Consider the following 26312-nt stretch of genomic DNA (forward strand, 5'->3'; position numbering starts at 1 on the left):
AGTTGGAGAAGAACAGGGAGGCTTTAGGAAGGGAAGAGGTTGTGTAGACCAGATATTCATTCTTAGATCTTTAGTGGAAAAGTTTCTAGAGAAGGGAAAGAAGTTGTATGCGGCTTTCATGGATTTAGAGAAAGCATATGACAGGGTGGATAGACAAGGATTGTGGAAAGTATTAAGAATATATGGAGTAGATGGGAAGTTGTTGAATGCTGTGAAGAGTATGTACAATGGTGCCAAGGCTGCAGTGTGTGTGGATGGTGAACTAAGTGAATTTTTCTCTTTCAAAGCTGGGTTGAAACAGGGATGTGTCATGTCTCCATGGTTGTTCAATCTGTACATGGAAGGGGTAATAAAAGAGGTACAAGGCAGGGTAGTGGATGTTGGAGTGGCCCTGGTGAGAGAGGATAGTGTTTGGAAACTCCCTGTACTGTTGTTTGCAGATGATACTGTGTTGTTGAATGAAGATGAAGGGGAGCTGCAAGGCTTGGTGGATGAGTTTGGGAGAGTGTGTAAGAAATGGAATCTAAAGGTGAATGTAGGGAAGAGTAAAGTGATGGTCTTTGAGAGAGGTGAAGTCAGTGAATGTACAGTGAGGTTGGATGGTGAGGAATTGAAAAATGTGAGTACGTTTAAGAACTTGGGTAGTGTGATGAGTAAGGATGGAGGTTTGGAGGGTGAAGTGCTTGAAAGGGTACAGCAGGGAAGAAAGGTTGCTGGTTCTTTGAAAGCAGTGATAAGAAACAGGGAAGTGAGCATGGAAGTGAAAAGGTTACTACATGACAGTATTGTGATACCAATTCTAATGTACGGAAGTGAAGCTTGGACGTTGTTGGAAGGACACAAGTCAAGAGTGAGAGCAGTGGAAATGAGTTATTTAAGAGGAGCCTGTGGAGTCACATGGAGAGACAGGCTGACGAATGAGGATATAAAGGAGCGTTGTGGTTTGGATGTGGATGTGATAGGAAGCGTTATGAGGAACACACTGAGGTGGTTTGGCCATGTGGAGAGGATGGAGGGTGAAAGACTGACGAAGAGAGTGTATGTGAGTGAGGTGGAGGCCGAGGATGAGATGGAGGGATGGGGTGGAGAGGTATACGAGAGAGGGGGGTGTGAGTTGGGAGCAGGGCAGTGAAATGGCGGGGGACAGGGCGACTTGGAGGCGATTTGTTTGTGGCCACCCTAAACAGGATTGAGGTGTCTGGCAATAGATAGATAGATAGACAAAGCAATGGAAATTTAGCAAGCATATATATATATATTATGGTAAAACTTCCTCACTCGATGTAGTGCTGCTGTTGGGTGTCTGCCCTTTCCTCTCCTCCATCCTTCTTTCCTTCCATCCTCTTCTGTCTTTCCTTCATTCTTTCCTTGTCCTTCTGCCTATGGGTGACTTTACATTCCCTCTTCTGTCTTTCTTTCCTTCATTCTTTCCTCTTCCTTCTACCTGTGGGTGACTCTACACTGAGTGACAAGCCAAATGGATTCCTGAACACCAGGAAACTATTTACTAAACTGGGTGGTAACCATATAACCAAATTTTGGCGCCTGGTGGTTTAGTGGGTAATTATTGCGCTCCAACTGGATTGAGCCAGTGAAGGTTTATATCCAAGGGGTGGTTGGGGTTGACTGCTCATGTAATGTCACTCTGGGATGAGTGAGGCTGGTCACTCTCATCTTAAATGTCAGGACCAACTACTTAGCCCTGGGCTCCTATGCTCCTCATGGGGCAATGTAGGACTGGATGATGGATGGATAAAACTTCCTGTGTCTCACACAGCATTGCTGTGACAGAGACCATCACTTTGTGGCGAGATGCTCCCCTAAACCTCAAGACAAGGAGCACAGTCTGAAGATGACACATATTATCATACATGTTATAAAAAACAAAAAATTTTGAAAATACCACAAATATTTTCTAATATGCATTATCCAGATCATATTCCCCCTCCTCTCCTCCCCATAAGGCCATCACCACTGTCTTAGATGATTATCCCCCAAATACACTACAATATTTTCAAAACCAGAAACAATACACCACATTGATGTCAACTATTTTGCTTAACCTTGCTCTATCTGGGCAAGGAAACCCATCAACTACACATAAGCAAAAACCCATCAACTGCAGGTAAGCAACTGCTTCTGTGGGGCCATCCTACAAGTATAGTACATTCGTAGAACGTTCAGGGATCTCGCAACCCCTTGTGGTAGACAGCACCTCATCAGGGTCAGACCGGGGTCATTCCCATGGCCAGATGCTAGAAGAATGATATCTATCTATCTATCTATCCATCTATCCATAGCCAGATGCCATAATCCCATAAGGAGTGGCCATTTGACTTTGAGTTATTTGTTTTACGGGGAGGGGCACTAACCCTCCACCAACACACTTGTTGACACGTAGGGAGCACGTATGGTTGGTTATATGGTTACCACCCAGCGTTGTACATGGTTTCTTGCCTTACAAGAAACCAATTGGCTTGTCACTCAATGTAAAGCCACCTGTCAAGGAAAGAAAAGCAACAAGAAGTGACAGGAAAGATGGTAGAAATAGGAAGAGAGGAGGGCAGGCACAGAAAAATAATGATAAAGGCTAAGGACGAAGTAGGAAGCACTACATCAAGTGAGTGGACGATGGTCACCACCACCTACCACTAAGAATGATAACAACTGAGCTTAATTAAAAGTCTGAATAAAGTACTATGCACTGTTATAAAATATATATTATATCCCACCTTGCAGGAACCTTTTCTGTCTTGATGTCAAGCTGACTCTCTCGAACTGTGACAACAGCAAGTAAAGAAGGTGAGACAGCCACAGCCACACTGTTAGGATCCGCTGGGTTCCATGCCAGCCCTTCTACCCGTGATCCTCCTACATCACTTAGGATTACACTAGCAAATGGAACTTGTTCTTCACACTGTATGGGAACAAAGATACATTATACAGTAACAAAACACCTGTACAGCACTATACAGTACATAATGAACATGTGTTAAACAGATGTAAGTAAAATAAAAGCTTGTTTTAAAGCAAAGATGACTCACAAATTACTAAGAATGAATTCATAAGTGTATATACCACATTAAAGAGTACTGCAGTGAACTGTATTGACCCGCAGTGCAATGCAATACAGCTTGTATTAGGCCTACTATCATCCCCAAACAAAATTATCAGCTTTATGCAGGATAAAGATTTCTACACAAAGAGATTACTGTCATTCAAATGAATACACACACACACACACACACACACACACACACACACACACACACACAGGTCGCCAACAGAGATGGAGGTATTCCTGAATCGTGGAAAATAATAACTGAATCTGCGACGAAAAGACCAGCCTGTTTGTGATTAGTTAATGATTGCATGAGTGGTGGTCCCGTCGGACAGTAGTTAAAAAAAAAAGTGGTTTCGGTCATAAAAAGAACAAGATATAGCGAAAACAGAAAGTCTCCATATGGTTGATTCATGACAGAAAGGGACGGTGCATTGTTTACAATTGGCGAGAGAGAGTTTGAGGGCTTCTCTGAAGAGGATGTGGGAAATAGAAGTATTAAGTTGAACCAAACAAGAATAGCAAGTGTAGAGAAAACTGCAGAGAGGAATGTCCAAGGGATAGATAAAAAAGGTATGGGCAGTAATTAAAGAGATACAGGAACAGAACACAGAGCAGGAAAACGAGATCAAAAGTCTACGGAATAAACTGGAAAAAATTTGTACACGCAGTGATGAACAAGAAAGAGAAGTTACAGAATTAAAAGTGAGCAATGAATCAACCTCTAATGAAATAAAACAGATTAAAAGGGAGAATAAGAGATGGGAAGAAGAAAGAGACAGGATGAAAAGCAAACTAGATGAGTATGAATTCAAAACAAGAATACAGGACGAGCACATTAAAGAAATCAAGCAGCAACATAAGGGGTGGAAGAAAATTCAGGAAGAGGTAAATTTGAAAGAGATTATAGAGCAACAAAGCAAGGAAAAGGTGGAGAGGGAAGTGGTTAGGGTGCTAAGAAGTAGAGAATCTTCAGTTAGGGATGTAGCAGATAAAAAATGTGTAATAATTTCAGGAGTTAAAGAAAAACGTATGACAATAACATCAGAAAGAGAAAGAGAAGAACTGAGTAAGGTTAAAGAAATAATATCAGTAGTCATGGAAGAAAACAACAAAGCTCAACAAGAGACTGAAGAGGTGTTTAGGTTAGGAAAGTACAAGGAAGGAGAGGCAAGGCCATTGAAGGTAGAGTTTAAGTCCCAGGCAACAGTAAACGAAATTATCAGTAGAACGTGGAAATTATCTGACAAGGAAGGGTTAAAAAATGTTTGGATAAGGAGAGATGAAAATAAGGAAGAATAGGCTAAAATAAAGGACTTAGTAAAGGAATCAAAGGTAAAAAACGAAGAGAACGGAGGAAAAGAAGACAGTGTTTTATTGGAGAGTCATGGATCAGAAATTAAGGAAGTGGTACTGGCGGAGAAAAGGAGAAAAGAAGGTACAAAAAACATCAAAAGTAATTGGATGGTGGCATATACTAATGTTGATGATTTAATATCGCCCAGACTAGAAATCAACAATTTTTTGAGAGTACATGAACCCGATGTTATGTGCTTTGTAGAGACCAAGAAAAGATATTGATGTTCATATGGGAGACGGTAAATACAAACTGTGGAGAAGAGACAGAAATGAATAAACGGGAGGAGGAGTGATGACAGCAGTGAAGAACAACATAAATGTAGATAACATGGAAATGGGAGAAGGCAGGGTCGAATTCATAAATATGAAATTAGCCACTCAGGGATGAGTGAGGCTGGTCACTCTCATCTTAAATGTCAGGACCAACTGCCTAGCCCCAGGATCCTACACTCCTCAAGGGATAATGTAGGATTGGATGATGGATGGATGGATGGATGGAAACTGGAGAACAGGAAGAGAGACATGGCAGTGGTGTATGTTCCCCCTAAAACAAGAGCATGGAGTGATGATGAATACCAGGAAATGTTGTCACACATGACTAGTTATTTACAGAAAATGATTGAGAAAAGCAACAATATAATTTTAATGGGAGACTTCAACTGTAAAGAGGGGAACTGGGAGGAATGGGACTCAGGAGGAAGCGGAGATTCGTGGGGCACTGTATTATTAAATATAACAATGAACTATGTGATGACAGAGACACGGTTCCAAGGTTAGGACACACCAGCAAGACTAGATTTACTGTTTACCAAAGAACCAAATGTAGCAGAATAATTGAAATATTTCTGTCCTATTGCAAAAAGTGATCATGTGGCCACTGAGTTCCAGATGATAACAGGGAATGTGGATCCAAGAGATGAGCTTTATAGGCAGGGAAGATACAACTTTGGGAAAGCAAACTTTAAGGGATTGAGAAAATTTTTCGAAAATCCAGACTGGAGAAAATTCAGAGAAATAAGAGAGATACAGAGGAAGTGGGATAGCTTTCTAGGCCTCTATAATTCAGGAGTGGAAAAATTTGTGCCAGGAGTAAGGGGGAAAGAAAACAGGAAAAAGAAGTGATTTAATAGAAGGTGTATGACAGCAAAAAAAAAAAGAGAGAGATATGGCATGGAACAATTGGAGAAAGAGAGGTAACAACAGAACAAAAGAAGAATATAAAAAACTAGAAATGAATAAACAAGAATACGTAGAGAAAGAAAGGAATTTTGAAAAAGGTATAATAGACAAATATAAGGATGAACCCAAACTGTTTTATAGATTTGTTAATGGCAAACTGAAACAAAAGGAAGGAATCACCAAACTGAATGCAGCAATGCAAGCAGAAATAATGAACACATGTGTCCAATCAGTTTTCACTAATGAAAAGTAGTTTGTGAAAGGGGAGGGAGTGATTAGAAATGTAGTGATAAAAGACATAAAAGTGGAAGTACAGGAAGTGTATAAATTACTGGAAACTCAAGATGTAAGGAAAGCCCCAGGACCAGATGGAATCTCTAATTGGGTACTGAAGGAATGCAGAAAACAACTGGTGGATAAGATTCACAGTTTAATTGTGTGTTCTCTGGAAGAGGGGAAAGTACCTCAAGAATGGAAGAGGGCAAATATGGTACCAATTTATAAGGGAGGAAACAGGGAAGAACCCCTGAATTACAGACCAGTGTCTCTAATCAGCATGGTTGCAAAATTGTGCAAAAGAATTCTGAAAGATAGATGGATAAAATATCTGGAAGCGATGAATATTTTGGCTGAATGTCAGTTTGGATTCAGAAGTGGAAGGTCATATGTTTCCAACTTGTTGAGTTTTTACTCGAGCGATTGATGTGCTACAGGAGAGAGATGGTTGGGTGGATTGTGTGTATTTAGATTTGGAGAAGGCCTTCGACAAGGTACCCCATAAGAGACTAATGTGGAAACTAGAGCATATAGGAGGGCTGAAGGGGAAACTCCTGGAATGGAAGAGACACTTTTTGAGAAACAGACAAATAAGGACAGTAATAATGGATGGGATGTCTTGATGGAAGGAAGTAACAAGTGGAGTCGCACATGGCTCGGAGTTGGCACCAGTAATGTTCCTGATTTACGTAAATGATATGGCAGATGGAGTGAACAGTTATGCATGACTGTTTGCTGATGATGCAAAGATCTTGAGGAAGATAGAGGTTGAGCAGGATTGTAAAATGCTGCTGGAGGATCTGGATAGGATACACGATTTGAGTTGGATGTGGGAAATGAAATTCAATGCAAAATAATGTAAGCTATTGGAAATGGGTAAAAGTACCAAGAGGACATCATTGAATTATTTGATGGATAATGAATCAATCACAAAAGCGAGAGAAGAGAAAGATTTGGGTGTGCTGGTCCAGGACAGTTTGTCACCTGAAAAACACATTAACAAGACAGTTAGAGTGACGTATAAACTCTTGACCAATATAAGAGTAGCTTTTCATTATATGGACGAGATGATGAAAAAATTGATACTGGCCAAAATTCATCCCAGGTTAGAATATGCAGCAGTAGTGTGGTCCCCACACCAAAAGGACGATATAAACAAGATTAAGAGAATACAAAGAACAGCAACCAAAATGGTCACCAGTCTGGCAGATCTGTCGTACAGAGAGAGGCTGGAAAAGCTGGATTTGCCTTCCTTAGAGAAAGGAGAAAGAGAGGCGACATGATTGCAGTGTTCAGGACCATGGTGGGAGTAGATAATGAAGACCAGTTTTTATGGGATAAGAGAGTAACAAGAGGACATGGAAACAAACTGATGAAACCAAGCTGCTTGAAGGATATCAAGAAATATAGCTTTCCTTATAGATGTACACTCAATCCTCGTAAATCGCAGCAATTTGGGTCTGGACCACTGTCGTGATTTACGAATTCCGTGATTTATGAATAATAACTCTTATGTGAAAAATTAATTTGGGTGTGGACTTTGGCCAACCCGCCCCCACAGCACCCTACCTACACCTATCTAGGCACCATCAAACACAAACATACAAATTTAGGAATATTCAGTGCATGTATTAAGGGATCTCACCTTAATCCTATGATGAAATTGCTTAAATGAATGGAGTGGGGTGGTGTTGGGAAGAACTAAGAACCTCTCAGCACTTGTTCTTCCCAAACTCTTTCGCCAGATTTCAAAACTTCTCTCCCCTCTCAACACGACAAATGAGCTCCAAACGTTGACTGTACAACAACTGCGGCAGCTCCTTGACGCCATACTGCTTAGAGCGTTTCACTGGGGGGTCAGGAGGGTCATGACAGGTAGGAGGCAGGGGGAAATTGCATAAAAAGGGCAGGTAACTCTAGTACTCCACGGCGACGGTCTGTAATGTGCGGACTGGCGGGACAAGAACAACATGGCAGCATTAGTATGCACATATGCCACCAGGGACGCACGGTGATAGGTTGTTGGGTCGCGATTTTCAGTTTGAATGCTGTGGCTTACGGTTCTCCTCGGAAAAGGCTCACTTGGGTGCCCAGATCCGCGATTTTCGTGACTTAACAGTGATTTAATGTCGCTGGCAGTCTGACGGCCACCTAGCCGTGATTTACTATCTATCTATTGCCAGACGCCTCAGTCCCGTTTGGTGTGGCCACAAACAAATTGCATCCACGTCACCCTGTCCCTCGCCATTTCACTGCCCTGCTCCCAACTCACACTCATCTCTCTCACATATCTCTCCACGCCATCCCTCCGTCTCATCCTCAGCCTCCACCTCCCTCTCCCCCCCTCCACCTCACTCACATACACTCTCTTCGTCAGTTTTTCACACTCCATCCTCTCCACATGGCCAAACCACCTCAGTGTGTTCCTCATAACGCTTCCTATCACATCCACATCCACACCACAATGCTCCTTTATATCCTCAATTGTCTGCCTGTCTCTCCATGCGACTCCACAGACTCCTCTTAAATAACTCATTTCCACTGCTCTCACTCTTGACTTGTGTCCTTCCAACAACGTCCAAGCTTCACTTCCATACGTTAGAGTTGGTATCACAATACTGTCATGCAGTAACTTTTTCACTTCCATGCTCACTTCCCTGTTTCTTATCACTGCTTTCAAAGAACCAGCAACCTTTCTTCCCTGTTGTACCCTTTCAAGCACTTCACCCTCCAAACCTCCATCTTTATTCATCACATTACCCAAATACTTAAACGAACTCACATTTTCCAATTCCTCACCATCCAACCTCGCTGTACATTCACTGACTTCACCTCCCTCAAAGACCATCACTTTACTCTTCCCTACATTCACCTTTAGATTTACAAATCCGTGATTCATGAACACGCAATTTACGAGGATTGAGTGTATAGACCTGTGGTATAGCCTGGACAAAGAGATCGTCCAGTTTAAAAACTTAAATGAGTTTAAAGCTAAATCTGACTTATTGAGAAACAGAGACGGGACCCCACAAGCGTAGCTGATTTTATGTATATCACAATTAGGTAAATACACACACACACACACACACACACACACACACACACACATCGCAGACAGAGACGGACCTCTTCCAGGATTGTGGGAAAATAATCGCTGAATCTGCGACGAGGGGAAGCTCAGCCTATTTGTGATTGTGTTAATGAGTGCACGAGTGGTGGTCCCGTCAGGCAAAAAAAAAAAAAAAAAAAAAAAAAAAAAAAAAAAAAGGACAAGATATAGTGAAAACAGAAAGTCTCCATATGGTTGAATCATGGCGGAAACGGATGGTGCACTGTTTACAATCGGTGAGAAAGAGTTCGAGGGCTTCTGTGAAGAGGATGTGGGAAATTGAAGTATTAAGTTGAACCAGACAAGAATAGCAGGTGTAGAGAAAACAGCAGAGAGGAATGTCCAGGAGATAAAAAAGGTCTATCTATCTATCTATAGCCCGACGCCCTAATCCCGCAAAGGGTGGCCGCAGACAAAACGCCTCCAAGTCACTCTGTCACCCACCATTTGACTCCCCTCCCCCCAACTCACCCCCCCCTCCCTCATATACCTCTCAACTCCATCCCTCCACCTCATCCTCGGTCTACCCCTCCCTCTCCCTCCCTCCACCTCACCTACATACACCCTCTTAGTCAGTCTTTCATTCTCCATCCTCTCCACATGTCCAAACCACCTCAGTGTATTTCTCCTAATCTTTTCAACCACATCCACATCTACCCCACAACGTTCCTTCACTTCTTCATTCGTCAACCTGTCCCTCCATGTCACTCCACATGCTCCTCTCAAGTAACTCATTTCCACTGCTCTCACTCTTGACTTGTTCCCCTCTTGCAAGGTCCACGCCTCGCTTCCATATGTCAGGGTAGGGATCACAATACCATCATGCAGTGACTTCTTAACTTCCATACTCACCTCCCTATTTCTCATCACTGCTTTCAGTGTGCCAACAACCTTCCTTCCCTGCTGTACCCTTTCACGTACTGGGCAGTAATTAAAGAGTTACAGGAATGGACCATAGAGCAAGAAAACGACATCAAAAGTTTACGGAATACACTGGAAAAAAATTGTACACGCAGTGACGAACAAGAAAGAGAAGTTACTGAATTAAAAGTGAACAATGAATCAGCCTCGGATGAAATAAAACAACTTAAGAGGGAGAATAAGAGGTTGGAAGAGGAAAGGGACAGGATGAAAAGCAAACTAGATGAGTATGAATCCAAATCAAGAATACAGGACGAGCACATTAACCCGCGGCGTCCCGTCAACGTGAATTAATGTCCACACGTTTTGTCACTGCCAATCCCGTTGACATTCGTAAACGCGAATCAATTGCAAGGTCCCTAATTTGCACAATTTTCAATTCTCGCGAGTGATTTTTGGTATGTATACACGGGACACCTTCCTCTACAAGATGCCAGGCACGGACAATGCCTTACCCAGCATGACCTCTCAGCCCCCCACCACGCCATTGTCTCAGCAATTCGCCTGTTACCAGTGTCCTGGCCAGTAAAGCCATGTCATGCCACGGTACGAAATTCAGGGGCAGAGTGATTCCCCAATCGATGACAATGTGGAGGACAAACTTTACATAGCATTAGAGGAAGAAACAGTCAGAAATGATGATCAGGTAATGTCGCCAAAAAAGGTCAGGTATGTTGATGTGTTTCATGAGTGAAACGATGCTTATACTGCCTATATTACTGTGTGAAAACCAATATTCTCTCATACTACATATAAATTCATACCAAATAAATAAATAAATACCGTTTATGAGTGGTGTGGAATGGTTATACTCCCATAGAACTCGTTTTCTTTGGAGCCAACCTGATAGAAAACACAGTAAAGTGAGGAGGTACTGCTACCTGTTTCGAGTATTTTAAACCTCAGGTGAGCGATTTCTCTATGATTTCTCGGTTTCTCACCAAAAGCGGAGGTTTGAGCCAAAAAATTTTTTTTCCAAAAATGGTCGGGATTGGGAGGAGTCAGTGGTGGAAAAGTGGTCGGGATGGGGCGGGTTAAAGATATCAAGGAGCAACATAAGGGGTGGAAGAAAATTCAGGAAGAGGGAGATGTACATTTAAGAGAGATTATAGAACAACAGAGCAAGGAAAAGGTGGAGAGGGAAGTGGTTAGGGTGCTAAGAAGTAGAGAATCTTTAGTTAGGGATGTAGCAGATAAGAAAAAATGTATAATAATCTCAGGAGTTAAAGAAAAACGTATGACAATAACATCAGAAAGAGAAAGAGAAGAACTGAGTAAGGTTAAAGAAATAATATCAATACTCATGGAGGAAAACAAAGAAGCTCAAGAGGAGATTGAAGAGGTGTTTAGGTTAGGAAAGTACGAGGAAGGAGGGGCAAGGCCATTGAAGGTAAAGTTCAAGTCCCAGGCAACAGCTAACGAAATTATCAGTAGAACATGGAAAGTATCGGACAAGGAAGGGTTAAAAAATGTTTGGATAAGCAGAGATGCAAATGAGGAAGAAACAGCTAAAATAAAGGACTTAGTAAAGGAAGCAAAGGTAAAAAACGAACAGAGAACGGAGGAAGAGAAGACAGTGTTTTATTGGAGTCATAGATCAGAAATTAATGAAGTGGTACCAGCAGAGAGAAGGAGAAAACAGGGTATAGAAAGCATCAAAAATAACTGGAAGTTGGCATATACTAATGTTGATGGTTTAATATCGGGAAGGCTAGAAATCAACGATTTTCTGAGGATACATGAACCTGATGTTATGTGCTTTGTAGACACCAAGATAAGAGAAGATATTGATGTTCATATGGGAGATGGTAAATACAAACTGTGGAGAAGAGCCAGAAAAGAAAAAATAGGAGGAGGAGTGATGATAGTAGTGAAGAACAACGTAAATGTAGATATCATGGAAATTGGAGAAGGCAGGGCCGAAGTGATAAATATGAAATTGGAAACTAGAGAGAATAGCAAGGGAGATATGGCAGTAGTGTATGTTCCCCCTAAGACAAGAGCATGAAGTGATGATGAATACCAGGAAATGTTGTCAGACATGGCTAGCTATTTACAGAAAATGATTACAGAAAATGATAGATTAAATATAACAATGAACAATGTGATAATGCAATGGGTCAAAGAAGAGACACGGTTCTGAGGTGAGGACACACCAGCAAGACTAGCTTTACTGTTTACCAAAGAACCCGATGTAACAGAATCCTTGAAATATCTGTGCCCTATTGGAAAAAGTGATCATGTGGTCACTGAGTTCCAGATGATAATACGGAACGTCGAGCCAAGAGACGAGCTTTATAGGCAGGGAAGGTACAACTTTGGGAAAGCAAACTTTACAGGATTGAGAAAATTTTTCAAAAATGCAGAATGGAGAAAATTCAGAGAAACAAGAGAGATACAGAGGAAGTGGGATATTTTTCTAGACCTCTATAATTCGGGAGTGGAAAAATTTGTGCCAAGAGTAAAGGGGAAAGAAAACAGGAAAAATGAGTGGTTTAATAGAAGGTGTAGGATGGCAAAAAAAAGAGAGACACGGCGTGGAACAATTGGAGAAAAAGAGGTAACAACAGAACAAAGGAAGAATATAAAAGAACTAGAAATTAATACACAAGAATACACAGAGAAGAAGAAAGGAATTTTGAAAAAGGTACAATAGACAAATGTAAGGATGAACCCAAACTATTTTATAGATTCGTTAATGGCAAACTGAAACAAAAGGAAGGAATCACCAAACTGAAAGTAGAAGGAGAGGTCTATAAGGATGCGGCAATGCAAGCAGAAATAATGAACAATCGTTTCCAGTCAGTTTTCACTAATGAAAAGGAGCTTGTGGAAGGGGAGGGAGTGACTAGAAATGTAGTGATAAAAGATATAAAAGTGGAAGTACAGGAAAGTGTATAAATTACTAGAAACTCAAGATGTAAGGAAAGCCCCAGGACCAGATGGAATCTCTAAATGGGTACCGAAGGAATGCAGAGAACAACTGGCAGATAAGATTCACAATTTAATTGTGTGTTCTCTGGAAGAGGGGAAAGTGCCTCAAGAATGGAAGAGGGCAAATGTGGTACTAATTTATATGGGAGGAAACAAGGAAGAACCCCTGAATTATAGACCAGTGTCCCTAACCAGCATGGTCGCAAAACTGTGCGAAAGAATTCTGAAAGATATATGGATAAAATATCTGGAAGAGATGAACATTTTGGCTGATAGTCAGTTTGGATTTAGAAGTGGAAGGTCATGTGTTTCCAACTCGTTGAGTTTTTACTCAAGAGCGATTGACTTGCTACACGAATGAGATGGTTGGGTGGATTGTGTGTATTTAGATTTGGAGAAGGCCTTTGACAAGGTACCCCATAAGAGATTAATGTGGAAACTAGAGCATATATGAGGGCTGAAGGGGAGCCTCCTGGAATGGATGAGAGACTTTTTGAGAAACAGAAAAATGAGGACAGTAATAAAGGATAAGATGTCTGGATGGCGGGAAGTAACAAGTGGAGTCCCACAGGGTTCAGTGTTGGCACCAGTAATGTTCCTGATTTACGTAAACAATATGGTAGGTGGAGTGAACAGTTATGAAACGCTGTTTGCTGATGATGCAAAGATCTTGAGGAAGATAGAGGTTGAGGAGGATTGTAAAATGCTGCAGGAGGATCTGGATAGAATACAAGAATGGAGCCGGATGTGGGAAATAAAATTCAATGCAAAGAAATGTAAAATATTGGAAATGGGTAAAAGTACCAAGAGGCCATCATTGAATTATTTGATGGGTAATGAACCAATCACAAAAGTGAGAGAAGAGAAAGATTTGGGTGTGCTGGTCCAGGACAGTTTGTCACCTGAAAAACACATTAACAAGACAGTTAGAGAGACGTATAAACTCCTCACTAATATAAGAGTAGCTTTTCATTATATGGATGAGGAGATGATGAAAAAATTGATAGTGGCCATGATTTGCCCCATGTTAGAATATGCAGCAGTAGTGTGGTCCCCACACAAAAAGAAAGATATAAACAAGATTGAGAGAATACACAGAACAGCAACCAAAATGATCCCCAGTCTGGCAGATCTGTCGTACAGAGAGAGGCTGGAAAAGCTGCAGTTTTCCTTAGAAGAAAGAAGAAAGAGAGGCGACATGATTGCAGTGTTCAGGACCATGATGGAAGTAGATAAAACTGACAAAGAAGATTTGTTTTTATGGGATAAGAGAGTAACAAGAGGACACGGGATGAAATTGAAGAAGCCAAGCTGATTGAAGGATATCAAGAAATACAGTTTTCCTTATAGATGTATAGACCTGTGGAACAGCCTGGACAAAGAGATCGTCCAGTCTAAAAACTTAAACGAGTTTAAAGCTAAATTTGACTTATTGAGAAACGCAGACGGGACCCCAAGAGCGTAGCTCATTTCCTGTATATCACAATTAGGTAATACAATTAGGTAAATACACACACACACACACACACACACACACACACACACACACACAAAATGCACATATAGTCTGGCCTTGGTATATGTCAGTTCGGTATGCAATACACTGACAGAACAATGAACTAAAAGTTATACCCAGTTTCAGAATAATGATGGCAAAATTCGTTTATACAATAACTGTGGTGGCCGCATACAACAATCAGGTGCATGTGCCTCCTGTGAAAGCCAACAGTCAAACATCTAAGCCAAGATGGCCACCCAGTGTTTACATTCGCTGTGATCACTCTCTTTTGCTTTGTTTCATGCATGCATGGTCCTTGAAAAACAATTCATTCATTCATTCATTGCCAGACGCCATGTATCCCAAACGGGGTGGCCAAGGGCTTAGTGTTAATTGTTTTACAGGGAAGGGCACTAATCCTCCACCAACCCCACTTGACACGTAGGGAGAACGTTATGCCAACAGCATCTGGTGTTCCTAGGCGGTCACCCATCCAAGTACTAACCAGACCCAATGTTGCTTAACTTCGCTGATCGGACGGGAAGCGGTGTACTATTGCCAAATAACAGTGCACGTGAACAACAAATAGTGCAGAGTGCAATACAAAGTGAAGTGATGGCTTTTTTTGTGTGAAATACTGAAACCTGTGACTTGAAAATCATGTCTGGCAAGAATGCTGGCCCTAGTGAAAAAGGGTGGTGCTGCTGAGGGCACCATGGGCAAGTCTAGAAGGGTAAGGTAAGAGCGACTTGTATCCATCCATTCACCTCTATACCAATGGAAATTATAAGACTGCAATCCTCAACTAAAAATGTACCACTCAGTTCTGAACACTGACAATTCCAGCAACCAATTGATCTATGAGTACAGAGTTGTTTACTATCACCTTTCCAACTGGAGCTTATGAGATTAAAGCTATCCATAACATAGATAAAAATAACTCTCACTTTAAAGCTATCAATAACATAGATAAAAATAACTCTCACTTTAAAGCTATCAATAACATAGATAAAAATAACTCTCACTCAATGGTCATGAAGAGGCATTTGAAATCATGGTGAATACCACTACTCCTCAAATGTGTGCTTCACATTAATAAATCCCACTTCAAAATATTCTTTGACTGTCCCCTCTCACTAAGACACATTCTTGGGTTTGGAGGGCATATTCTTAACAGCCCTGATGAGCATGAAGGAAAGAACTTGGTTGACATCTTATCTGTGAACTTTTCCCTAATCAACTGTGATATCACTGAAGGGGTCCTATATGAATGAGTTTCTATGTCCAGTTTTCTACAGCTTCTTCCCTGACATACCCATCTACAGTACATCCCCCTAGTACGCACCTATATGGGCGGTAGAGGACGTCGCGTACTAGGAATTCGCGTACTGTGAATACATAAACTTGTGAGAAAAATTACATATGGGCGGCATCCCCCTTCATGGGCAACCCTTGAGACGCCTTTCAGACCTAAGTATTGTACTATACTGGGAAAGTATCTAAGACATATTACCTAAAATAAAGTAAACCAACAAGATTATGGCTTTACTAAGTAAATCAAACAAGGATATGGCTTAACTAAACCAACAAGAATATGGCTGCTCACCTTTACCCTTTATCACTTCTTGGGGGACGGCAATGTCGCGTACTCGGGGTAACCCTGGATTTGGGCCACTCTTCACTTTTACAAGGAGCTCAATTCGCGTATTAATAAAAAATACACTAAAAAAAAAACAAAAAAAAACAGGTCCTCGCGTACAAGGGGCATTGCGTACTTGACACCCACGTACTGTGGGGATGTACTGTATCTATCTATAGCCAGACACCATAATCCCTTAACAGGTGGCTGTTTGTCTTTGAGTTAGTTGCTTTACGGAGAGGGGCACTAGCCCTCCACAAACTCATTTGTTGACACATACGGAACACATATGGTTCATTATACTGTTACCATTCAGTGTTGTAAATGGTTTCCTGGCTTACAGGAAACCACTAGGTTTGTCACTCAATGCAAAGCCACCTGAGATGGAAAGAAGAGTGTACTTCCTGGCTACAAAATCACTGAAAATTCAGTTTCCACAGTCTACTTACTTATTACACATCCTGTGAATAACTCCATTCATGTATTGCTAACAGATCAGAATCACAAGCCTCTCAATCTCTGGGGTGAAATAACCCTTTGATCACATAAGAAATAAATATTCTCCCCTTAAATAATAACATTATTGAATATCTCAACTGGCATCACGATTTGGAAGTAACTCAATCAAAAGACTGAATTACAAGAGTATGAACCCTACAAAGGTGCCAATTCTAATAAATTTGGTGATATTTATACTGTTATCCAAAACCAGGACCTCTACTTTTTCTCCACTGGGGAGTTTCCTCTATACCGGAAGTAGGTTGACCTAAGAAGATGGAACTAAATTTGGTCTAAATGATGGTGAAATCGCCCTCACCAATAATGACCTTACTGTCTCTCTTAAGCAGGGTTGAATACAAATTGGGAAATGAAGTTAATGAAGATTACTCTTGTTCTGGTTGTTCTGGCCAGATCTCCAACATGAAGTAACCCATAAACTATCCAAGGGAGTATCCTGAGGGAATGAGCTTTATGTGGTATACTGACATAAACATAAGATTGACAGATGCTGAAAACAGAGGGATTACAGCGTGATTTAACTATCAGATGAAGCACATCTATGGACAGACGTAGCCAAGGCCTAGTCGTCACCAGACGTGTGCCTCCCAGCGGTGCCATTCACCATCTTGGTTCTGGGTTCATAACCCATCACTGTTTTTGTACCATCATAGTCCACTGCACTGATGTGTTGTTTTGTGATACTGCAGTTTTCTTGTGTATATCAGCCAGGTGGTTGACCTGTCATGGAGTCTTCCATGGCCAGTAACAACTCTCAGGATCCCCACATGAAACTCACCCCTGCCATGGGGTGGACACTGTTCCTGGCAAAAGGGTGAGGTTGATGTCTGTCACTAGTAATTAGGGTGGAGCCCCTGAGTAATGAACTTGGCCTTCCTCCCCAGACAGCAGTGCCACCAGTGAAACTTGGCACCTTGTTTACACTGCAGCTAACAACAACTCTGTTTTTTTGAATCCCCACAGACAGATGCTATCAAGGGGTCTCCACTGAATTCAGGGTTAACTTACGGGGTTCGGTAAGAGATCGACAATCACACTGTGTGTCTGCTGGTGATGTGGCCAAGATCACTGTGCCACCTGAGTCCATCATTCAGCTGGAGGACTGGCCTGTCAGGTGCTGAATGGCTCACTCATAATCTTGTGGCAAATTTTCCTATGGGAAAATTGGGTCTGTTACTCCTGATGTCTCGGTGGAGAGCCTCTTAGGTCACCTTCATTCTCTTGGTAACTGTTCCTCCTAACTTGTGGAGGTCACCAGCCTCATGGAGTTGAAGACATAATGTTGGCTTGGGTGGTGCAACTCAAATTCAGGGACTAGTTACTGGACCAGGTTATCTTCGGCCATTCCTGCTACTCTGTAGGAACTAGTGCTATTACTGATATGATTCGTCGAACCAATACATAGTCATTATTTGCAATTTTTTTTCCAATACCAATATTTACTGTTGATATCAGGGTATTGAACATGGATGGAAAAAATATTAGGATGACTTTTTTCAAGAGTTTGTTCACTGTTTTGCCTGATTCTGTGTGAAAGGATGTTGTTACCTTGACACTGTTTTGCCGCTTAATAACGAGTATTACTGAAAACTATTAAAGGATCATAATATAGTACAGTACTGTAATAAGTAGATGCATGGGCAAGGTGAGAAAAAAAAAAGAAAGAAAAGAACTGAAGGCCTAAAGCAGCACTTTGAGAGGAGGTATACTCTGTATTGATAGTGTGTAAGTGTGGTGACCATGTGGTTTTATATATGTACAGTAATCACTCTAATATCCGGACGCCTAATAACCGAACATCCCCACTACCCGGACCTTATCGTCCTGGGATCCAACATTCCCAAAATGGTCTGAAAATCCAAAAAAATAGAAAAAAAAAATCGATTTTTTGCCGACCGTAATTTGAACTTGCCGCGCGCGCCGCGGGAGAGCATTGTTTTGGTTCGTCATTCCTCCGACATCTGATAGAGCGCCGCTGCATCCTCCCCACTTCCCGCCTGTCTCTCACCGCGACTGGACCTACGCTCTTCGTAATGGCTGCCCACGTGCTCGCTTTTGTGGTGGTGCCGTACTTGCTGCAATGCCTCCTGCTGCTCTCGGCCCTCCTCTTAGTGTGTGTGATGATGGCCCCGCCACCTGAGAAAAGGAAGAGAGTGGTGTTGACTCTGGAAAAGAAGAGGGAGATATTGCAGAAAGTTGATGCGGGTTGGTCTTCTTCATGCATTCTTCGCGAGTTTAACCTGGCCCGGTCGACTTTGTTCGATATCAAACGTTCCCGAGACAAACTCATGCAGTACACGGCTGACTTCTCATCGAGAAGCAAACGCAACGTGGAAAGGAAGGTTATGTTTACCCCCAAGTTTGCAGAAAACGACCGATCCACGTTGATTTCGTACCGACAGCAACGTGCAGCTGGTGTGACGGTACGTGGAACGGAGCTGAAGGCTGCTGCTGAGAAGTTTGCAAGGCTTCACGACGCCCTAGACTTCAAGGCATCCGAGGGTTGACTCTTCGCGTTCAAGTTGCGACATGGCCTTACTAACCGTAAAGCACATGGCGAAGCATTGGACGCTAACGAGGATGGAGTTGACTTGTTTCGGCACAAGGTGAAAGTCTTGATCGACAGGGAGGGCCTCACTCTCGGTCAAGTCTATAACGCAGACGAAACTGGCCTATTCTATCGCTCGCTGCCAACGAACACTCTAGCCGAGGAGACGGAGAAGCGTGTACCTGGCCGCAAGCTTTCTAAGGAACGGATATCTGCTTTGTGTTGTGCCAGTGCTAACAGCATGCACTGGCTTAAGCCCATTGTTGTTGGCCGTGCAAAGCAGCCTCGGTGCCTTCGAGGGGTGATGGATGTCCTTCCTGTCATCTGGTACCATTCTTTGAAAGCATGGTTCACAGCTGTGATTTTCAAAGACTGGTTTCACCGTCACTTCGTCAAGGAGGTCATCCAGTACCAGACGAAGACACTGGGAATCCCTCGCGACCAGGTAAAGGCTCTCCTTCTGCTCGACAATGCACCTGCCCACCCGTGCGACAAGGACTTGGTTGCTGAGAATGGCCGTATTAGGTGCATGTTTCTGCCACCTAATACGACTGCTCTCATTCAACCCACGGACCAAGGAGTGATTGTGGCAACAAAGCGCCTGTACCGTCGGAAGTTCCTGGACGAGGTGATGGTTGTTCTCGAGGACGAGGACGAGCGCAGGGAAGGATGTGACACTCGAGGCAAGCAGACTTTGGAAAACCTTCGCCGCTACAACATCAAGTCTGCGCTGTACAACTGGGCTAGTGCATGGAAGGAAGTCCCTGTGAAAACTCTTGAAAATGGTTGGTCTCGTCTGCTTCTCGGAACAGATGTGGAGTACGATTTTCTGGGCTTTGACGTGGATGACTTCCATGCACGGTTACGTACGCACGGCGACGTTGTTGATGTGGACGATGTACGTGAGTGGTTGGACGACGACGAGGGCGATCCTGGGTATCAGACGTTGTCTGATAACGAGATCGCGTCTTCGGTTGCAGGTGTCAGTCCCGAACTTGAAGATTCCGACGACAAAGGCGACGATGATGCGGACTCCTCTCAGCAGGACACTACTCCAGCCATCCCCAAGCTGAGCGCACTCTGGGAACATCTAGAGTTCGTCCTAGACTACCTGGAACACCCGGACTGCGACAGGGAGATGGGGCCCTTGGGACTCGTGGAGGAAGTGCGTGCTTTCAGGCAGCGCATCATCAATCGCCAGAATCGTCAGTCCTTGCGTCAGTCAACGATTGACAGTTTTTTCAGGCCCGTGACCCCCGCTGTGCCAAGCCCTGGCTCCACTCCGTTGCCTCCCCAAGACAGGCCCTCATGCTCCGAGCCACAGCCCAGCACATCAGCTACAGTGGAGTCACCGCTCGATGTGAGTTTGCGGCTTTCCTCAGAGTCTTCTGTAGTCGGTACGCCATCACCTCGACCCAGTGATGCACCCCTTGGTCGCTTGCCAGTGATACTCTCGGACTCTGACAGTGAATAAACAGCCAGAACTTCTCCACTAGACCACACGGGAATTTTGAGTGTTGTGCAGTGAAAAAAACGGTATGTTGTGTTAAGGTTTTCAAATTGGGAGAAAAGACTCAGTAGAAAAGAAATTTAACGTAACTAACCTTCTTTGTTTTGGCTTTGGAAAATAAAAAAAACTTAGGAAAAGTTAATGTGCAACACAAAATTTAAATGGAACATTATTTGGACTAAAGTGAACACTGTGAGGAGAACGGACTTCTGTGTGTTATTGACTAAGTTCAGTGCAAGACTTCAGGAAGAGTGTACTGCAAGTGCTTCAGGAAATCGTTCTTACTGTCAGAGTCTGAGAGGAGGCGGTTATTCATCGAGGTGGCCAGGGACTTGCTGTAAGTAGCCAGAATGTTTCATATTGTACTTTTTTCCATACTATACTTACCAGAATGTTTCATACTGTACTTTTTTCCATACTATACTTACTTCATGCATGTGCAGTAGGAATGTGTTTTTCAGAGTTAGGCTGGGTTAGGGTCCATAAGTACCAGAATGTTTATTAATGTATGAACATACTTTTAAACCCTCATTTTATGTTTCTTTTGCATTTATTTCAGTCATTTATGTGCCTTATTGGTGTGATCTGGGTGTTAAATAGGTGCTATGCATGTCCAGAGGGAGTTGTATAGGTGTTTCTCTGAGTTAGGGTCCATAAGTACAAGTCCATAAGCTGGGAACCAATATCCGGACGAAACCAATAACCGAACCTACCGATGGCTCTATTACTCTGGATATTGGAGTGATTACTGTACATACATACGGCACACACATTTTCTAAATAAGCGCAAACTGATCACACCCATTAGTTACTATAATCTTTATTTAGTTGCAATATCTACAGTCACTCTTCTCTCTGTAATCTAATTAAAGAAGTTAATTACTGCACATAATAAGAAAGAAGACAGTAGGTGGAGGCAATAAGATGACAGTGTCTGAGATTTATAGGAGATGAATGACGATGAAGAGAGTGTATGTGAGTGAGGTGGAGGGGGGAAGAGGGAGGGGGAGGCCGAGGATGAGATGGAGGGATGGGGTGGAGAGGTATATGAGAGAGGGGGGTGTGAGTTGGGAGCAGGGCAGTGAAATGGCGGGGGACAGAGCGACTTGGAGGCAATTTGTTTGTGGCCACCCCAAACAGGATTGAGGCGTCTGGCAATAGATAGATAGATAGATAGATAGAATGACATTTGGCAACTTTGTTTAGGCTCAGCTTCTACAGTACAGCAAAACAATCCTTTACTTAATAGGAAAATGTTACATAATCTAGCCTATGCTTTATAATTATTGTGTTATATGTAAAAGGTTTGCAATTTGGTACAAACGAGTGTGTAATACACTAAACTCTCAACTATCCATTGTAATGCAGCAAAGCCCTGCAACAGTCAAGCAAAACGCCAGATATTGCACAATACTTGCCCCCTCTCATTGGGTCAACATGCAGCACTGAGTGGGATATTTTTGTTATTATCCATCTTGACTCTCTTTCCTAAAAACTTTCCCATGAGTAAAAGATGAAAGCTAAGCATAAAACACATGACAGTATTCATAAGGTACAGTAATACAGTACAGTACAATGCCAGTTAACCGGGAAGCTTCGGAAATTTACCTTCCCAGTTACTTATTTTTCCCAGACGTCTGATATAGATTCTCATGCATAGGCTATATCATACCGGTATATACAATACCACTCATATCCGGGGCAAAACTCTCTCCTTCTCTACCTTATCCATTCCTGCCTATGGAGCATATGCTGATATAATTGCAAACACCATCCCACCAAACAAAATTTTCACTACTATTATTTTATCACTTTCTCTTATAACATTTATGACATATTCCAACCATTTCTCCAAAACCAACACACCCACACCACCATATCCATCTATCCTACCCTGCCAAAACAATTTATAGCAAAAATCCCTCCCAGCAATCTTTCTGGCTGACCCACCCCTGTACAGTAGAGTTGCGATTTAAGACAAAAAGAAACAATGATCTTACAATAACTATCTATCTATCTATCTCTTGCCAGATGCCTTAATCCTGTAAGGGGTGGCCACAAACAAATTGCCTCCATGTCACTCTGTCCCCCGCCATTTCACTGCCATGCCCCCAGCTCACACTCCCATTTCTCATATACCTCTCCACTCCACCCCTCCATCTCATCCTTGGCCTCCCCCTCCCTCTCCCCCCTACACCTCACTCACATACACTCTCTCATTATGGTATGACAAATCTAAACTGGCGGCTAGAGTGTGGCGTAAACCTCTGTACAGTGTTGCTATGTTTTCCAAACCCGCGATGTGAAACGGCTGTTATACATGTAAAAGGCAGGAAAAATAAGATCTTTCTATCTATCTATCTATTGCCAGATGCCTCAATCACGTTTGGGGTGGCCACAAACAAATCGTCTCCAAGTTGCCCTGTCCCCCGCCATTTCACTGCCCTGCTCCCAACTCACACACCCCTCTCTCATATACCTCTCCACCCCATCCCTCCATCTCATCCTAGGCCTTCCCCTCCCTCTTCCCCCCCTCCACCTCACTCACATACACTCTCTTCGTTAGTCTGTCACCCTCCATCCTCTCCACATGGCCAAACCACCTCAGTGTATTCCTCATAACACTTCCTTTCACATCCACATCCACACCACAATGCTCCTTTATATCCTCATTCGTCAGCCTGTCTCTCCATGTGACTCCACAGGCTCCTCTTAAATAACTCATTTCCACGGCTCTCACTCTTGACTTGTGTCCTTCCAACAACGTCCAAGCTTCACTTCCGTACGTTAGAGTTGGTATCACAATAATGTCATGTAGTAACTTTTTCACTTCCATGCTCACTTCCCTGTTTCTTATCACTGCTTTCAAAGAACCAGCAACCTTTCTTCCCTGCTGTACCCTTTCAAGCACTTCACCCTCAAAAACCTCCATCATTACTCATCACACTACCCAAGTACTTAAACGTACTCACATTTTCCAATTCCTCACCATCCAACCTCGTTGTACATTCACTGACTTCACCTCTCTCAAACACCATCACTTTACTCTTCCCTACATTCACCTTTAGATTCCGTTTCATACACACTCTCCCAAACTCATCCACCAAGCCTTGCAGCTCCCCTTCGTCTTCACTCAACAACACAGTATCATCTGCAAACAACAGTACAGGGAGTTTCCAAACACTATCCTCTCTCACCAGGGCCACTAAAACATCCACTACCCTACCTTGTACCTCTTTTATTACCCCATCCATGTACAGATTGAACAACCATGGAGACATGACACATCCCTGTTTCAACCCAACCTTAAAAGAGAAAAATTCACTTAGTTCACCATCCACACGCACTGCAGCCCAAGCACCATCATACATACTCTTCACAGCATTCAGCAACTTTCCATCTACTCCATATATTCTTAATACTTTCCACAATCCTTGTCTATCCACCCTGTCATATGCTTTCTCCAAATCCATGAAAGCCGCATACAAGTTCTCTCCCTTCTCTAGAAACTTTTCCACTAAAGATCTAAGAATGAATATTTGATCTACACAACCTCTTCCCTTCCTAAAGCCTCCCTGATCAATCCAACTAATTCCTCTGTTCTTTCTCTAACTCTGTCAATAAGTACTCTACCATACACATTTCCTATTACAGTATACTAAGAAGACAAATGCCCCTATGATTACCACACACTTCTTTTTCCCCATTTCCTTTGTACAAGGGAATAATTATACCTGACTTCCAATCCTCCGGGACTTTACCTTCCTCCCAGGCCAATCTGCACATCTTCCACATCCATTCTACTACTATCTCTCCCCCATACTTCAGCATTTCACCACACACTCCATCAATTACTGGGGCTTTCCCCAATTTAAGTTTCTTCATTGCTTCCACAACTTCTATCCTACAGATTTTTTCCTTTCTTCTCACCTCCCTCCTTCTCCCAGCCATTCCCCAATCACTTATACTCACATTACTTCCATCCTGCATGTTCAACAATTCCTTAAAGTGTTCTCTCCATCTGCTCACTTTTTCTCCCTTCTCCACTAGTAAGCTACCATTTTTATCTTTCACTCCCCTGCTAACCTCACTTCCACCCTGTCTTACTCTCTCCACCTCTTTCCAAAACATTTTCTTACAGTCCCTCCACTTTACACTCAAATTCCTTCCAAATTCCTTATCCACTCTCCTCTTACTCTCTCTTACTAATCTTTTCACCTCTCACTTTCTACATATAACTCTTTCTTCCGCCTCTCAACTTCTTCCATGCCCCTATTTCTCATCCATTCATTGTATGCTTTCTCCTTTTGTGCCACAGCCTGTCTCACCTCTTCAGTCCACCACGCTGTTCCTTGCACCCCCCTCCGTATTCTCTTCCTCCCAAACACCACATCACATGCTGCACATATTTCTTCTGTAAATATCCTGCATACACCTTCCACATCCCCCATCTGCTCCAATTCATATTTGCCCAATCGTTCCTCCATTTCTCTCTTATACTCTGCCCTTTTCTCATCCTCTTGTAACCTTTACACTCTCCTTGCAACTACTCCCTCCTCTCGTCTTTCCCTTCTTCTGTTCCTCCATCTTACTTGTATCCTAATTCTGGCCACCACCAAGTAGTGGTCAGAAAGTCCACTCCCCCAACCTTTATAAGCTCTTGCATCCATTATACATCTTCGTATCCTTTCATCCACACACACATAATCAATCATTGCCTTCCTTTCATTCAGTTCACCACCCACCCTTCTCATCACTCGCCATGTATACCTGTGGATCACTTTATGCCTGAAGAGGGTATTGGCTATCACCAACCCCCTCCCAGCACAAATGTCCACTAACGCACTGCCATTCTTATCTATCTCAGCAGGCACACCCCACTCACCAACTATTCCATCCACATTCACATTCCCTACTTTACCATTCATATCACCGATCAAAAACACTCTCTCATTCCTTCCAAACTTTTCCATGCATACTTCCACATTTGTCCAGAACTCTTCTCTCACTCTGCTAACACGATCTTGCGTTGGAGCATACACACACACAATTGTCCACATTTGTATTCCAACTTTCAACTTTACCCACACTTATAAAACTATTTTCCACTGTTCACTTATATTTACATTCATTGCTTTCTTGCTGTTTACACATTATTTACACTTTATTTACAATTCCACTTGCACTGTCTTACTCAATAAAAAGATCATAGTCACTCTCTATCAATTGTCAGCCCTTTACCTCTTTCCACACGAGGTTTAGTAGGGGGTAAAGGTCACAGGGCCCTTTGCATGGGGCTATAAAGCGGCGGAAGTTAGCAGGAGTAGGAGTAGACTGTAGCACCAGTCGAGCAGGGCAATACTCCCGAGGTGGATGGAAAGCTGATGACAGGGAGTGCTGGAGCTCCCGTTTCATCAGCCCTCAGGACTAGTTCCTGACCATCCCCCTTTCCTGAACTTTTTCGTGTCTCAGTTACACAGAGAGTAGGCCAGCATGCTCTCCAGTACAAATTTCTCTAACTATCTACACCAAACTACATGCACAGTACACACTACACTTCCTTTTCCAAAATTCAAAAAATTATGGTGTCTCATCACCAAGCCTCAGAGTCCCTAGGGGGGAGGACCATAAATGCCCCCACCATCCGCCCCTCTCCCGTGACGACTCGAGGTGCCTGGAACCACTGTCTGACTCTCTTCTTCTCCATTTCTGCAACATTCGTGGCCTTTCCTCTAACTTTCGCTCTGTTGAGCATCATC

General features: G+C 42.8%; 1 protein-coding gene across 1 annotated transcript in view; it reads right to left on the bottom strand.

Annotated features, from left to right (window-relative positions):
- LOC145412164 (uncharacterized) overlaps positions 1–26312 on the bottom strand; it is a 446682-nt gene that overhangs the window by 388081 nt on the left and 32289 nt on the right. Inside the window, exon 4 of the mRNA XM_080282099.1 lies at positions 2733–2917. Within this exon, the coding sequence (XP_080138225.1) occupies positions 2733–2917 (185 nt within the window). The remainder of the gene's footprint in view (positions 1–2732; positions 2918–26312) is intronic.

Source organism: Coenobita brevimanus, chromosome 92 (assembly GCF_032717465.1).
Source record: "Coenobita brevimanus isolate Jiangsu-jjx chromosome 92, ASM3271746v2, whole genome shotgun sequence".
NCBI classification, from domain to species: domain Eukaryota; kingdom Metazoa; phylum Arthropoda; class Malacostraca; order Decapoda; family Coenobitidae; genus Coenobita; species Coenobita brevimanus.